At 37.0% G+C, this 18,301-nt stretch overlaps 1 protein-coding gene across 1 annotated transcript; it reads left to right on the top strand.

Annotated features, from left to right (window-relative positions):
- The first annotated feature begins 2,802 nt into the window (after positions 1-2,802).
- Positions 2,803-16,369, top strand: LOC103716155 (bark storage protein A-like). The gene is made up of 6 exons (XM_039116814.3): positions 2,803-3,063; positions 3,535-3,612; positions 10,712-10,857; positions 11,872-12,063; positions 12,387-12,563; positions 14,628-16,369. Exons 1-6 carry the CDS (start codon positions 2,826-2,828, stop codon positions 14,802-14,804), a joined length of 1,008 nt encoding a protein of 335 aa, XP_038972742.3. The 5' UTR covers positions 2,803-2,825; the 3' UTR covers positions 14,805-16,369.
- The last annotated feature ends 1,932 nt before the right edge of the window (positions 16,370-18,301 follow it).

Raw genomic sequence — 18,301 nt, 5'->3', positions numbered from 1 at the left:
CACACCTTAGAAGATGAACTTATATATTTGACCTTAAGGACTTGAATCCTGCAAGGTTACTTTCAAAGCATTTGAAGAAGAGCTAAAACATAACTTCATTTATAGTTAGTATCAAAAGGACAAAACTTCATTGATAGCAAATTTTGAGATGATCAGATTTTCAGATCTACATGGACATGGTTATGGAAGGTTTAGATCCACTTTAGGTCTACCTTCTAAGGGTAAATCTTTCGAGCTAAGGAGTTTCTTCAGCAATTGGTACTCTAAAGATCAGAGCAATAGGTCCTTGCTCTGAATAAGGCCTTTAATCTTGTCCTTGAGCCATATGCACTCCTCAGTATTGTGGCTGTGGTCATGGTCGTGATGGAACCGACAATATTTGCTCTACTTCCACTTGTTAGAGCTAGTCTTTAACATCCTAGACCAATGCACAAAGTCTTTGATCTCCATTAGAATATGATTTCTTGGAGTGTTGAGATAGGTGTATCTTTTAAATCTCCAATATGGGCTTTTATCTAATCTAGAAGCTCCTTTGTCCCATGTTGGCTTTCTCCTTGAGTTCTTATTAGGTTTCTCCTAATCACCACCCTTGTACGTCTTCTCAACTAGGTCTTCGTTTGCTTCCTCCTGAGCTAACATCGTCTCTTTGGCATTGATTTAGCTTGTGCCAACAGCTTAGATAGGTCTTTGAGATGCCTCTTTGAAAGAGAAAAGCGGAAGCACGAGTTCTTTAGGCCGTTCACTATTGCAGCTATGGCTACAGCCTGATCCAGGTCATGTACATCCAAAGCTTTAGCATTGAAAGGGTTAATGTACTGCTGGAGTGACTCTTCCAGCTTGTACTTATTAACCACCAGACTTATCAAGGTCCTTTTGCATCCTCTGTTGCTAATAAAGTGGTTGATGAACTACTTGGCTGGGCTGATCAAAAGAGTTGATGGAGATAAATCGAAGATATGAATACCACAACCTAGTTGCTTTCCCAAGAGTGGCGGGGAAGGCTCAGCACATGATCATGTCCGAAGCACCGTGCAACAACATGAGAGCTTTAAAGCTCTCAAGATGGTTGATGGGGTCCGAGGTGACATCGTACTGCTTGAACTTCAAAGGTAGAGGCTCTATCATGATCTCCTTAGTGAGAGAGGGCTCGCTAAGTCTTCGAATGCTCCTATCCCCTTCACCTTCATATTCTCCATCATGGCTTCGATCTTTCTATCCATCTCCATAATCTTCTTATCTAGGTCGGTCTCCCTTGCTGAAGTGCTCTCAGGTTAGCCTGAAGAAGACTACCCAAGGTTGAGCTTGCTTCGGGTTAGTGCTTGGTTGCCCTGGTGGGTTTCTTCGATATTCTTTAGGTAAGCCATTCACTGCTCTGTGTTAGTTGGTCGAGCTATTTTTGCATATTAGGTTGAAGAGTAGCCCTTTGGGGGAGTCGTGCGACTCAGACTTGCTATCCGATTAAACTTGTCTATTGCTCTCCACATTTTTTTTCCTTCTTGACTTCATTTTTTCATCATTTTCCATGAACAGCGCCAATCTCCTACCATCAAAACTTAATCTAATGATCTGGAGACATAGAGGGCATTGATTGAGCTACTATGGTAGAAGATAAAGTATTGATCTGTACACAAAGAGAAGAGTAAAGGAGGTCGTCAAAGCTGATATGGTTAAGGATCCTCCGATGTTTAGGTCAAACAGGGCTCTAAAAAATAGAAGATGTAAAAAAAGACAAAGAAGAAGAGAAAGTAGAGTGCTTGTTGCTTCTTTCAGTACTTGAGATCATGGGCTCTTTTTATAGATGAGGAGTCATGGTTCCGTTGGAGAGACTCTTTAGAGTCCCAAATCAAATAAAGAACTATCTTTTGGCTTTTTTTTTAATCTAGATTAGTCCTAGAATATGAGTTCAACTAAAACCGATCCTCTACTCTGCCACACATCAACTTACGATTGGCAAATGAGATTTAGCCAATCAACTGTGAAAACTTGTTTATAATATATGTCCATATCAATATTTTAATGGTTATTTATTGCTCCGAAGAATCTATAGTTAAAACGATATTGATTTTGGCTTTTATGGTTAGATTTTATTTTTCCCCTATTATGTGTAGAGTTTTGAAGCCTCTTACCCCATAAATGGAACCATAAAATTTGATTTTTTTTTCCTTTTTTTTTAGCAGGGAAGGAACATTATTGTAATAAAACTTTGTTTGACCATTACAAGATAGCTCAAATCCACAATGCCCTGACTATGTGCTCAAACTTGGGAGTATCATACACATTGGTCCGAACAACATATCTAAAGGACATCCCTCCTTTTAGCATGATGAAAACACCTTAGTTATTGTGAGATCCTCCCAATCTTCGCTATCACAACAAATAATGCCACAAATACAATAAGGTATCTTCACTGCCATAACATTATAACACATGAAATAATAATGACTTCTTATCATTATAACCAAAAAAATCTATAAAATAACAGTACCAGTTGCCCTTTTCAATTATTAATCGAATAATCAAAGCCATCATATTCAAATGAAAAAAAAGAAAATAAATAAATTATATTGCACTAATAGGTGAACAATGAGACATTCCTTGTTCAATATTTAACTGCATTACTTCACCCAGGTTTTTTTCATCATCCATGCTTTGTTGGGCTTGCTACTACTCTCACCCAACTGTGCACCCGACGCCGCCCCCAGACAAGCTCTGGTCCACACATCCAACCAACCACCCCATGTACCCTTACTATAAAACCTGGACTCTCCAGCTTCACCCACGCTTTCAGCCAATTCCTCGGCACTGGTCGTTTCCTTTCTGGCATCATGGCTGAGATCGAATGGTGGAGGTGGGTGGGGCTCTCAGTGTTCCTCCATGTACTCCTCTTGGTCCGGCGGTCCTTGGGGCTCCCCTTGGTGCACCCGCTCCGGGCGGCGGTGGACCGCGTCAACGAACGTGGGCCGTTCATCAGGCTCGTGATGGCGTACTCCACCGAGGCCCAGGCCGTCCGAACCTCCGGCGAGTTCGTCCCCGATTCCGATGTCCCTTCGCTCGACCTCTACGGTATCCTGATCCCCTCTCACCCCCCTCCTCCGCGCTCCCTACCCCGGCGTTGACTTTGAGTTTTTGACCGTTGGGATGATGGAAAAAAGAGAGCGCCAAAAGGGGAAAAAAAAGTGAGATAAGTAGTAGCATGGTTTGAGTTTTATCCAATCTTATATTTTTCGAAAATAATTACATGTTTGTTTATAAGTTTAAATGTTATCCTACAGATTTTTTTTTAATAAAGAAAACAGAAAAGAAAAACAGTTAGAGAGGAAGTGGTGTGTTTGAGCTTTGCTATGCTCTTGATTTCTCGCAAATAGCTGCACTTCCTACGCTATAAATTTATAATTGAGTTCTTTATTTTATTCTATTTTCGTCTCAAAGCTTTGAGAAATTGCGACGTATGTACAGGAAAAACGTTACATGAGCAAACTTCAGTTTAAGTTTCTTTATTTTTGTATAACAAATTCAAATTGCGAAAATGTTTAGGACGACGATTTCATATCGGGACCATTCGAGATGTAGATGTGATTTCGGTGAAGTCAGGCCAAAGAAGGGTACTTACTCGTTTTGTTATGCTTTAAGAACATAATTCTCTGCATCATACATCAGTGGAGAGTCTATTTTTCAGAATTTGTATTGATTTATCCTGTGCTGCTCATGGTTTTCTAGTACTAGTTGATTACCTTCATGCAATACTTGCGGTTACTAGAAGATAAAGAGCTATTCATGAGGTGTGTGAAACAAAGCATCTCAGTACTACTTGATGTACTTGCCCTTAGTAGAACAGACTGTAATCTATAACATTGGCTATTCATGAGGTGTGTGTGAAAATAGCACTGGTAGTTTGCAATATTTTTCTTAAAGATTTAGACTCAAAGTTATATTATGATGTTATTCCTACTGTTAAGTTTTAGTGCAGTTCTATCTTGATATTATTCTTATACTTCAATTACTCTCATAGGATACTTTTATAGCGGTTGCATCTCTCATGTGTCATCATGAATCCTACAGTGATATTCATGATTGTATATTTTCATTTAATATTTCTCCGTCTCTCTACCATGATGATTCTTGATATATTACTTTTAGCGTGATGCATATCTCACCATATTATCATCCTATCCTACTACGGTGTCTGTAATTGTATACAGTTTTAAATGACGGAGAGCTTCTTGATCTCTTGTTTATATGAATATTTCCACATGTGGTCCTTACAATCTGATAAGAGCACACTTCGGACCGTCCTGGAAACAGGGAGAGAAAGAGGAACTTGACCCTAACCGCGACCTGCTGGTAGAACCAAAGTTATCAAAAGAAGCGTGACCCTAACCGCGACCTGCCGGTAGAACCAACACTATCAAGTTCTAATCCAAGAGCAAAGGTGAAGCTCTCACATAAGAGAAACTCTCAAATTTCATTCATGCGTCCTCCTCTCAAGTACAATCAGGTGCTATTTTAAGGCTGAAATGGCTTCAAAGAGAAGCAACTCCTAGGAAATTACATAGCACTACTTGTCATGCATTTACCAAGGCTGCGTTTACCAAGGCTTGGAAAAATGCATGTTACACCTACTCCTAAAAAAGTAACCAGAACTTAGGAAAAAGGATCCCAAAGTAATTATAGTGACTTTGGGAACTACAAGAAAGTCTGAATGTGACTTGGGGAATACAAAATATCATCTGAAAAATCACTCCAAAAATATGCACGAAAATCCAAATACAATAGGAAAGTTGGCCTTCCCATGAATGCTTCTTGTCATGTGATTTGGACTTTCCAAAGTGTTGTCTTCAGGTTGGACTCAAAGCATCTTCACCCAATTGTATGAAAGTGACCCAATTAGGTGCAGCCTCTATCTCATGTTGGTCTTCTTTTCCTTTGATTTTTATGATCAGGCTTTCCAAAGCTTGTTTCATCCTCTTAGTCTTGGCCCTAGTCATAGGACCTTTAATTCCATGCAAAGGATCTTTAGATGGGCTGGTTGCGTCTCTATCATTCCCTCCCTCTTCAAAAGGATTCGTCCTCGAATCAGATTCATCACCTACATCAAACAAAGATAGATCAGCCACATTAAAGGTAGCACTTACATTACCATATTCACTTGGCAAGTCCAGCTTGTAGGCATTGTCATTGATCTTCTCTAGAACTTGGAAGGGTCCATCTCCTCTTGTTTGCAGCTTAGATTTTCTTTGAGTGGGAAACCTCTCCTTCCTCATATGAACCCAAACCCAATCTCCCGGTTCAAAAATAACTTTAATACGCCCCTTATTTGCTTGCTTTGCATATTGCCCATTCTTCCTCTCAATATTGGCTCGAACTTTTGCATGCAACTCCCTAATAGTATCCGCCTTTTTCTTACCATCCAAATTGGTACACTCATTAGTAGGCAAAGGTAAGATGTCCAAAGGAGTCAAAGGATTAAAGCCATACACAACTTCAAAAGGAGAATAAGAAGTAGTAGAATGAACAGTTCTATTATAAGCAAACTCAACATGTGGCAAGCATTTCTCCCAATTTTTCAAATTCTTTTGAATGATAGCACGCAACAAGGTAGTAAGTGTTCTATTTACTACTTCAGTTTGTCCATCCGTTTGAGGATGTGCAACAGTAGAAAATAAGAGTTTTGTTCCTAGTTTATTCCACAAAGTTTTCCAAAAATGACTTAGGAACTTCACATCCCTATCACTTACTATTGTTCTAGGCAATCCATGCAAGCGCATTATCTCTTTAAATAATAGATCAGCAATATGTGTTGCATCATTGGTTTTAGAGCATGCAATGAAATGTGCCATTTTACTAAACCTATCAACAATGACAAATATACTATCTTTGCCACCTTGAGATCGAGGTAATCCTAACACAAAATCCATTGAAATATCAGTCCAAGGTTGATTAGACACAGGCAAAGGTGTATAGAAGCCATGGCGCATGACTTTAGATTTAGCTTGTTTACATGCTATGCACTTATCACAGACAGATTGCACATCATGCTTCATGTTAGACCAATAAAAATGCTCATGCAATATTTCTAAAGTCCTTTTAATCCCAAAATGTCCCATCAATCCACCACCATGACTTTCTCTAACTAGCATTTCACGCAAGGAACAAACAGGCACACACAACTTATTTTTCTTAAACAAGAAACCATCATGCCTATAATAGTCCCCAAAAGCATGTTTAGAACAAGAATCCCATACTTGGCCATTCTCTTAGGTGCAGGCCATTCTCTAATTGCCCTTACCTTCTCCTCATCCACACTTATTCCTTTCGAGCTTACAACAAAACCCAAAAACACAACAGATTCATGGCATAATGAACACTTTTTAAGATTAGCATATAATTTGTTTTCTATCAAAACATTAAGAACAACATGCAAATGATTAACATGTTCATCTAAGGTTTTGCTATAAATCAAAATATCATCAAAATACACTACAACAAATTTCCCAATGAAAGAACGCAAAACATGGTTCATTAACCTCATGAAGGTGCTGGGTGCATTACATAAGCCAAATGGCATCACCATCCACTCATATAAACCATATTTTGTTTTAAAAGCTGTTTTCCATTCATCACCTTCTTTCATGCGAATTTGATAGTATCCACTCTTCAAATCTATTTTAGAAAACACACACGAACCATGCAATTCATCAAGCATATCATCCAATCTAGGGATAGGATATCGATACTTTACAGTGATTTTATTTATGGCTCGGCAGTCCGTACACATGCGCCACGTCCCATCTTTCTTCGGAACCAAGATCACAGGAGCAGAACATGGGCTAAGACTCTCCCTCACAAATTCTTTTTGCAGCAACTCATCTACTTGCCTTTGAATTTCTTTTGCTTCCTCTGGACTTGTTCTGTAGGCTGGTCTATTTGGGATTGAAGAACCTGGAATTAAGTCAATCTGATGCTCAATACCTCTTGTAGGAGGTAATCCATGGGGGATTTCTTTTGAAAAAATATCACCAAATTCCTGTAACAAAGAAGCAACCATACTAGGCAAAGAAGAATTGAGTTCGTTAGTGAAATAAACATCCTTGTGTGCGAGCACAAGTAGCTGCTCTTTTGCTAACAAGGCACTCTCAACCTCTCTTTTGCTTGCAAATGCACTCACTCTCTTTTTTCTCTTCTTTGGATTCTGATTTATTCTTTTCTTTCTTCTGCTCACTCTCATTTTTCTTATCTTTCCTCTCTTTTTCTTGAATGCTCAATTGCTCCTCTCTTAGCTTACACTCTCTTGTAATTCTGATTTGATCAGCATAGGCCTCGGTTGGTTGGAGAGGTGTTAAAACAATGGTGTGATTGTTCATGACAAGAGTGTATCTATTTTTGTACCCATCATGAATAACCCTTCTATCAAATTGCCACGGACGCCCAAGAAGTAGATGTTCAGCATGCATAGGTGCCACATCACAAAGAACTTCATCCTTGTATTTACCAATGGAAAATGAAATCATCACTTGCTTAGTCACCCTTATGTCTCCACAATCATTCAGCCACTGAAGTCTATATGGATTAGGGTGCTTTAATGTGGGCAAACTCAATTTTTCAACCAACAAGGTGCTAGCAACATTAGTACAACTTTCACTATCAATGATTAAGCTGCATACCTTGTCGTTTATATGGCATCTTGTATGAAATATATGCTCACATTGCTCCTCATTACCACTCGCCTTAGGTTGCATGTTGAGAGCACGCCTAGTAACAAGCACATCTCCAACAACAGGTTCAGCAACTTTAACATCACTACAATCCTCCAATGGTGGCATGTCATCATCACTTGAGCTCACACTCTCTATGTCTCCATTATCCAGCAGTATCATGGCTCTTTTATTTGGACATTGAGAAGCAATATGTCCAACTCCTTGACACCTGAAACATTTGATATCACGAGATCTAGAGGATGAATTAGTTTCCATTTTACCTTTAGGTGCAGCAATCGAATTTTGGCCTTTGCATCTTCTTTTGGCTTTGACACAGATTTGTTGTTTTGCCAATTCGATTTTCATGAAGAACTAGTAGTAAATTTGGAAGTACTCTTAACTTTCAATTGCCTTTCCACTAGAATAGCTTTGTGCAGCAAATCCTCCATCTCTATATAATGTTGCAATTCTACCACATCAGCTGTCTCCTTCTTTAAACCTCCAATGAATCTAGCCATAGTTGCCTCTCGGTCTTCTTCAACATTGGCTCTAATCATGGCTATTTCCATCTCCTTATAGTAATCTTCCACACTCATGGAGCCTTGAGTTAGACTTTGCAATTTCCTGTGCAAATCTCTATAGTAGTGGCTGGGTACAAACCTTTTTCTCATGACAGCCTTCATCTCATCCTATGTACCAATAGGCCTCTCCCCATTTCTATGTCTACTAGTCACAATTTGATCCCACCAAATACTAGCATAATCATGGAACTCAACAATGGCTAGTTTAACCCTCTTCTCCTCGGAATAATTATGACATTCAAACACATGTTCAACCTTTCTCTCCCACTCTAAATATAATTCAGGATCATTTTTACCTTGGAATGCAGGGATTGTCATCTTAATACTTTCCAAATGACTGTCTTTTCTTGATTCATCTCTTTGCCTCCTTCCATTACTTCTTCCATCCGAATACTCCTCTTCTTCTCCTTCTTCAAACATCCGCCCCCTCAAAGGTTTGAGTTTGCTTGGTGATTCCAAATCATTCATTCGTGCACCAAGCTTAGTAAGTTGATCAGCAATGGCTTTCATCCATAACTTCATATCAACATCTGGTTGTTCACTACCTTCAATACTCATCTTTGTATGCTGTAATCAAAAGATTAGTATAAACAGAATAGGTCCTCACACACTCCTCTCTCTGGTGGACACTCTTTTATGGCTTTTTCTTGATGATGATCTCACCCTCTTGCCTTTTACCACTCAGCTTCACTTACTCTTAAATAAGAACCTTTTGGATGTTTCTATACAACAGGAAACAGTAAGGAGTCGATGATAACCTTAGAAAATAAGAACTCGCAAGGAGCAATTTAATTGGAACTAACAAGGGGTTCAAGGAAGGTTTGAATTGAGAACAATTCAATGGAAGCGTTAAAGAACCAACAAGAAAATTAGAAGCAAAATCTGCCCCCAATTTTTTTTTTTTTTTTTTTTGAAATAGCAGAACAGAAAAGAACAAAGGAAGATGACACAAATCGATTAAAGGAAGATGTCACCAAGGATATAGAGATAAACAACAACGAAACACTTTTTTTTTTTTTGAATTAAACAAGATAAACACATAAAGGATAGATAACACCTGATTTCAGGAACCAGGCTCTGATACCAAATGATAAGAGCACACTTCAGACCGTCCTGGAAACAGGTAGAGAAAGAGGAACTTGACCCTAACTGTGACCTGCCGGTAGAACCAAAGTTATCAAAAGAAGCGTGACCCTAACCGCGACCTGCCGGTAGAACCAACACTATCAAGTTCTAATCCAAGAACAAAGGTGAAGCTCTCACATCAGAGAAACTCTTAAATTTCATTCATGCGTCCTCCTCCTCTCAAGTACAATCAGGTGCTATTTTAAGGCTGAAATGGCTTCAAAGAGAAGCAACTCCTAGGAAATTACATAGCACTACTTGTCATGCATTTACCAAGGCTGCGTTTACCAAGGCTTGGAAAAATGCATGTTACACCTACTCCTAGAAAAGTAACCAGAACTTAGGAAAAAGATTCCAAAGTAATTATAGTGACTTTGGGAACTACAAGAAAGTCTGAATGTAACTTGGGGAATACAAAATATCATCTGAAAAATCATCCCAAAAATATGCACGAAAATCCAAATACAATAGAAAAGTTGGCCTTCCCATGAATGCTTCTTGGCATGTGATTTGGACTTTCCAAGGTGTTGTCTTCAGGTTGGACTCAAAGTATCTTCACCCAATTGTATGAAAGTGACCCAATTAGGTGCAACCTCTATCTCACGTTGGTCTTCTTTTCCTTTGATTTTTATGATCAGGCTTTCCAAAGCTTGTTTCATCCTCTTAGTCTTGGCCCTAGTCATAGGACCTTCAATTCCATGCAAAGGATCTTTAGATGGGCTGGTTGCGTCTCTATCACAATCTTTGGTCACTATTTTTCTGAATTAAAGCCAAGAATATAAAATTTTTTCGGAATGTTTTAGCAATAATGAAATTTAGATCGAGCAGAAGCTTCATTTGATGGACATGATTTACAGTAGCTTGTGTTATCAAGCATCGCATTAGCCACATATAAGTGTGGTGTCTTCAACCTTTCTTACATTTGCATGCCAATCAATGCATTTTAGGTAGTTGTACTGCTTACTTTAACTAGTTGCTGACTCGATATATCGAAGAAGAAGAAGAAGAAGAAGATGGCAAGGAAGAAGATAGAGAAGGGAAACCATTAATCACGATCCCATGGTCAAACCATTGCAGAGGACTTGTGGTGAAGACCACTTCCATGACTATGTCTTCAATATGATTGAATTTTGGCACCTTTTCATCATTTGGATGGAGCAACATCAATAATAAACATGCCCATAGAAAATTTAGAAGGCTTTCACAGTGGCTATATTCATCACCATATATTTCTGAAGTCTAGTATAACTTAAGTCACTTGGATGACCATCACCTAATTATTTTGTAATGATCTTCTTTATGTGAATGCAGGAATCACAGTGCAGATTCTTCTTGATGTGTTTGATATCAGGGGAGTCGTTCACTTTGGGATAGCTGGAAGTGCTAATGATTCATTGTCCTTTGGTGATGTTAGCATCCCCAAGTTTGTTGCTTTCACAGGATCGTGGACATGGACGGTAACTGATCTTATTAATTGATAGGCTTAAATTTGTATGCGGGTCTCTCCTAATGTTGAAGTGCATAAATGGGAATTGTAAGCTTTCTCTAGGAACATCAAAGAAGGAAATTTGCATGCAGTTATCTGTGTATTTAGCATATGGAGGCCACCTACCGTCCTAAAGTTCTCTTGTTCTACCATTGTCATCCTGACTTGCCATTCAAATTTGCCCCTCCCAGGTCCATTATCTCATTATCCTCATTCCTTGACAAAGTAAACTGCGCGATGTAGTGGCCAAGGATTTGAAGTTACCTTGCCACATATTATCATGATGGAGAAGGACCACGAGGATAGGTCAAGAATGAAAATATATCATGAACTTTGCTGTGTTTGTGTTTAAGTTATTGGCCTAATAATGATCATGCATCAAAAACCTAATTACATTTTTTCTATTATTCAGAAAAAGTCCTCTTAGTTTTTCTTAGTTTATTCTGAATTATAGTACTCTTGTTAGGAATCCTAGAGTTAAAATATTGTTGAAGTTTTTCTATTGAGGGTAAAAAAACTATTTTAGTTATCTTTACTATGGTATATAGCTCTTCGTTAGCTTAATCACTCAGTCCTTTGCTTCTTCCAGATATTGCAATGGAAAAATCCTCATATAACGGTGCCTCATCTGGTAAATTCAAATGCATATCCTTTCATACCCAGATGATTGCCTCCTACATTATAAGGTGAACAGAAAATCTTTCTGCATATGGAGAAGCCAATGTGGTGCTCTGAATCTGAAAATTTATTAAAACAGGATCATTTCTTATGTGCTGATCTTTGCCCAACCAGAAAAATGAATTAGGAAAAGCAAATAAACATGATATTGGAAGTGAAAAGTTTACAAGGACACCCTTAGAGAATGAAATTCATACAAAAAATAATGTGAACCCATTGAAATCTGATGCTTGAGTTTATTTCACCTACTCAAGGTAAGTGTGGATATCTTTCTCATATAATTATCTTTTTCTTTGGTTCAACTCAGAAATTCAATTCAGTGAAAGGGTCATCTCCAGACTTGTCCTTTGGGGAATACAACATTCCATCACAGAGTAAGAGCTGGCTATCAAGTGTTGAATACAAGACCGAGGAACTGTTCCTAGTTGGCAAAGGGATGGAGCTTGTGTTCTGGCTAGAAGTGGATACAGAATGGTTCCAAGTTGCAGAAAAGCTTCAGGTATGGCACTTAAAATTCAGCTAACTGTTTGTTGCTGACTTTGATGCATGGTTTAGGTTGTGTTTTCCACTTGTGGTGTCTATCATAGCCAAAATGGCCAATCCATCATTAATTGGAAATGGGAACCTTATAAGGTTTCCACCATGTTCTAATATATCCCCACGATCTTTGATTAACATGTGTATTTAGCTTGATATATTTATTTCTTGCTTGCAAGACTAATACTAAATTATTAGACAAGAAGACAATTGAAAATAATTTTGGGTGATCAAAGGTTGAATTTAAGCTATGTCTTGTACTTGGCTGGATAAATTGGTTTGCAGGTAGCACTACAAAAGTGTGTCAATGAAACCTATTGCTTGCCAGAGACTCCAAAAGTAGTGTTTGGATTGAAAGGGTCAACCGATGACATATTTGTGAACAATGCCGCTTATCGGAAGTTTCTTTTCAAAGAATTTGGTGTCTCAACAATAGATGAGGAGAGTGCTGCTATTTTGATGGTAAATTCAAATAATTGAAACTTGAGACTAATGAAATTTTATTTCTAAATCTGAAGTAGGTTAAGAGAAAGGAAATAAATCCATTTTATTTTTTTTTTATTTTGAGTATTTGCTTAGAAATTGTATATACAAATTTGAATTAGTTGCTTTTGCTGCTAGAGGCTATTTTTTTCGTGCAATTGAGCATTATGTAGTTGCAAATCCTGTAATTGAATTGCATACATCCAAAACAACTATTTGGATACACTTGCAATTGCAAACTGCATATGAATTGCAAAAATGAGCTCTAATCTTGTAATTGAAGCATACAAGTTGGTTGCAATTCCAAATACAAGATTTGTTACAATTTAAAGCATCCCTCAAAGGAGTCCTCATCACTCTGCAACCATTAAAATTTAATACTATATATTAAATGTATATTGATTACTTTAAAAAACATATATAAAATCTAAATTTATTATTTTGATAGTATATATCATTATCATAATATCAAATAACTTTTATAATATCATATTACTATAATAACTATTGTTATGATATCGAGTAATAAAGAGATTGCTGTTTCCAGGGTGTGAGCTTACTAGATCATTTGTAGGCTTATTATCTCTTTTAGTATCATACAACCAAATAGATACAATGGCTTTGGCATTTTTTTAATTACAGATAATCAAAAGGACAGAATTTTTGTGACTATCGTTCCAATTGCGGTATTTCTATTGAAGCCTGTATGAATTACAAGCAAACAAATGGCCCCTACGTAAACTTGATTTCAAGCATTATAGCATTGTCTATTCTATTCAGAACCTACTGATTGGTATGAGTAAACTTTGTTTAAGTTGGCCAAATATTACCACATTTATTGTAATCTCAAATAGCAGCAAACTCTTACATGGTCCAATCTAATGCATGAGCAATGTTCTTGGTCAGTATACCATTTAATAATGTCGAAGGTAAACAAAAGAGTGATCCAGCCAATTATGTGATATTAATCCTCCACCTTGTATCCACCAACTAGTGTAAACTACAAACGTTTTCTACAACTATGTAAGAGAATATGCTAGCTTCATAGCCACTTGTAAGAACCTTGATCCATCCTTGTGTAGAGCCCTCTTGATTCTGAACTGCATCCTCTTGGCTCATCTTGATATCAATAAAAAGAAAAAGGTTTATTAAATTTTTTTGATGTCACAATAGTTTTACAAATGGGCCTTTATTCTAGTGGTGACATCCATTGCTTATTAGCTAGAATTTCAAGTTTGAGTTATGGATGGTGCATCCCCAAGTATTTGAGCGTAATTACAATACAAATCCATCTCCTTCCTTAATAAAATTTCTTTCTGGTTCTATAACTTTCTTTTGTAGATAATTGAGTTGTAAACCACTACTATGAGTAAACTAGGTCTTTTTTGGGTTCTTGCAGATTAGTCCCAAAAATCTTAAATATTTGTATATTTATCCCTCTCTTTTCCATGTTTGTATTTTAATCCCTAAAATATAGGAACTTACTGCTTATACATCCCTCAATGGAATATTCTATTTTTATTTTCTAACTGTCTTAATGTTATATTTTCTGGGCAATTTTGCCCTAATCCTCAGACTTAAATTGGTCTTCCACCATTGGTTTTCTTGCGGTCAAGTTTTGAGCAAGAATAGGGCAAAGCGAGTGAGGCCAAGTCCCATGCCTCAACTACTATTAAGGCAAGGGTATTTTTCCCTTTTGATCCATCGTTTGCCTTAACCATGGTTCAATCAAGAAAAACTAGCAAAAGGACTAATTTGTACAAATGAAGAACATTACAAGGATTTTACATAAATGTAAAAAATATAGGGATTAATAGATATACATACATACATATACATATACATATACATATACATACATACATATATACATATACATATACATACATACATATATATATATATATACACACACACACACGAAAGTTTTGATAGACTAATATGCAAAAGAAAACTTTTTTTTTTGAAGAAGCTTTTTCCTTTTTCTGGAGAAAAGTTTGAAGCTTTGGGTGGTGTCCCAAAATTTCCTTTTGATGTTAACAGACGGCCATGTCACCTGGTGTACCTGTAATCGTATTTCGTGGGGTATCAGATCTGGCAGGAGGAGAAGAAAGTTGGTCATCCACCGATCTAAGTGACTTGGCTTCTATAAATGCCTTCAGAGTAGCAGTAGAATTTATAGCAGCTACTGGGAGGGAAAAATCATCAGCTTATGCCTAAGGAAATGATATAATCAAAGTGCTCATTGCTATGATCAACCTTTTATGAATGTTTTTGTAATATTTAGTCCATTCTTTTCTATCACAAAACTTAAAAAAATCACATATTAGATAGAAATGTTTGTAACTGAAGTACTTAAGGTCATTATTTTATGTTTTATTGCTACTGTTCCAATGGTTATGCTATTGCTATCCTAATATGTACTGTCTTGTGCTTTTTAGTTGCTTTAACTACTGTATGGTTGGCCTTAACTCCCTTTTCCTTACCTAATTGGGAATTGAAAATCTCCTTTCCATTATTCTTTAGTCCTTTGATTGAACAAAACACCGAGGGATTTCTCCTCTTTGACAATAGTACAAAATCCCATTGTTAGGGGCAACATTGAGGCCACCAAAGATTGCACATTTCCATGACTCTTGATGTTGAAGATTATATATAAGATTTAGTACCACATGGAATAAATAGTGAGATAGGAAAACACTAATATACTTGGTTGGGCTCAAAACCTAATGGATTAAGCTTCTTTGTCAAGTTGGATTCCAATATGTATATCATGGCCTCCTCCATTCAACTCTTGTCTCCCCGGCAAGTATCTTGTATGCTTTAGTCTTGCATGGTAGAAATAGTGGAAGAAAAAGGATAAATATATGTGAGTGAGCTCAAAAATCTAATAGTTTAAACTTCTGAGTGAAGTTGAGTTCTAACATATATTTCAAGGCCTTGTATATTGGACTTCTCATGTCCCTAGCAACTAGTATCAGAGCCAATGGCTAAAGATCCTATATAACCTGTCCAAGTCGTAAAGGCACGAGTTGGTGTTTGTAAAGCAAAAGATATTGAAAAGAGAGTTTGATAGAAGGAAAACATCAATTCCACATTAGAATATTAAATACTGCACAAGTTTTTTTATTAACAAAAAAGATCGAAATCGTTTTCGTTTAACTAATGGATTTGAGGAGAGAAAGCATTTGATATAAACCTTGTGGGTATCATTCACTAATACGGTATTATTTATTAAGACTGTATTCTTTTCCAGCCAAATGGTTCGACAGTGAACCAACATTCGTTGATCCCATATCTTGCACCATCTGAATGGTAAATGGAAAAATCTCCAATTTTCCCTAGCTAGTGATGACATATATATATATATGGTGGAGATTTCACCTCTAATTTTTTAAATATTTGTCTCAACTATACAAAACTTTGATTCTAAGGCAATGAAGAAGAACATGATCTGTTAAAATATTTACAAAAAAAGAGAAAAACTCAAAAAAGGGAGAGAAAAATAATTTTACTTTTTTATTCCATCACATTTGGTATATCTCAGGGTCATATATACTCATGTACTGACTCCATATAAGAAAAATAATATAGGCTGATATAGGATCACACTAATAATAAAAAATATAACTGACTAATACAAGTTACTATGTGATCCCTAAAATCACTCTAACAACATCATGCTAACAAAAAAAATAATAAAGGTTGATAATAAAAAAATAATATTATGAGTGATGTAGGTTATTACGTGATTCTTAAAATTATGTTAACATGATCGGTTGAATAGTAGGAGAGTAGAACAACATCCTCAAAATAAAATCGAACATGTTTTCCTTAGGACTTCACCCTTGTGAAGCTTGTTACAAGCTCCTAAATACTTTCACTGCCATAAAAGGAAACATTGAGTCAAACTCCACTAGTTGAGAAACTTCAAAAGCGAGCTCACAAAGAAAACTCCAAAAGCAAAGAGTCCCACCTCAATTGGGGGACCTGTCACAAGTGATATTCGTAGTGCTTAGAAAATTTTCTCGAGTCCATGAAGTTCCAAAAGTATAGTATTAATGAGCGGTACCTGAAGATTCCAAACCCGTTGTGTTGGTGTCCAAAAAATTCTCTTAATATGACATCCTGAAAAAAAGCGAAGGAGAAGATCCATTAGAGGCCACCTACCTAGCCATCTATCCCTTCGGAACAAATTTCATTGCCTATAGCAAAGCGATAATGTGCCAAAATAGATCCAAGTAACTACAAATCCCTCTCCAGATTAGTGATATAATTCCTGTGCAAGTAGAGCTGAAAGGAGGAGAACAATTTTCTATTATAGTAAGTTTGCAGGATCTTTCTAGCCTAGATGTTGTCCGGAGAAGGGAGAGGGTTCCAACCACTATTAATTTTGTAAAGAATACATAGGAGTCTTTTAGGTTAACAACTTCAGGCCCACCATTTTTCCTCAGCCTAAATGTCTGATGTAGCACCACAATGGGGAAAAGTTGCTGTAATGACAGATCAGTGAAAACCTGAAGATCGGGGGAAGGAGAGGAGGAGAGGGAGAGAAGAGGGGAATGACAGGAGGAGGAAGAAAGAGAAGAAAGAGGGAGACCGGAGAGAGAGGAGAAAGAACGTAGGGGAGAAAATTTTAGTCACTTCATTAAAACCCTAATTATGAAAATAGTCCCCTATATATAGGGCCCAAATACACAATTTGCATAAAATTCCCTTACACAGAAATAAATCCTAATAAGTCCACGAATAACACAAATAAGCCCTAAAATGCAAACAAGACCAGAAATAAAAATAAAATAGATATGCAAAATAAGATGGTGGACTAGGCGGGTAAATAGTCAGCTCTGATGTCCCCATCAATGTCCCTACCAATTAGAAAGATATGCGAAATGAGAGACAAAATATATCCTTCTACATGGCAACTCTATCTGGTTTTTCTATTACCTATAGGTTAACTATAGAATTACTTTTCCACACTGCCTGATGTATTTAATCCCGCATAGACTATGCACTAGATAGATCTTCGATACTTATATAGAGCCAAAGAATCTAGACAATACTTTTCATCCAGCTTTTGTGGGTAAAATCTTGAGCCGTTGCTAATGGTATGAGAGTGGATTTGGTCTATAGCCTATATGGACTAGAAAATATTGCAGCATAGATCCATTAGAACTGACCACAGGCTGATCGTAGTATTTATAATTGAATGTAAATAAATTTAGATCCTTAGCTTAGCAAGGACGGATTTACACATCTCAATAATCCATTAGCTGCTAGAAGCAAGTACCATATGGATTAAGTTGATAGAATCAGAGCCGATGAGAATCACATGACTCTTGCTAAGATTGGATAAAGTTCAACTATGAAATTATACTAAAGATGAAGATCCAGACCAAATAGATAGAATTTGACCCTAAGGTGAAGAAGCAAGCTAAAAAATTAAAGTCTTGGCCATGGAAAGAGCCGATAGAAGACCAAGGCGATTTACCGGTATCAAATTCCCAAGAATAAAGGAATACGTTAGAGGCTGAATAAGAGAAAATGGTCAACACAATCTACGTTAGGATAAGTTAAGGCCGATAAGGTATAACTACCAGCCCGATAATTACAGAATGATCGTGCTTTTGTATATGTCGAGCAAGAAGATGGTTGCAGCATGCCAGAACCGCCAAAAGTGGAGATCAGATATTAAGAGCAACCATCAAAGTAGAAAG

Source organism: Phoenix dactylifera, chromosome 10, assembly GCF_051530095.1.
Source record: "Phoenix dactylifera cultivar Ajwa chromosome 10, Ajwa_hap1_PhDact_Kaust_v1.1, whole genome shotgun sequence".
Taxonomy (NCBI): Eukaryota; Viridiplantae; Streptophyta; class Magnoliopsida; order Arecales; family Arecaceae; genus Phoenix; species Phoenix dactylifera.
This window is presented reverse-complemented; position numbering and strand designations above follow the sequence as displayed.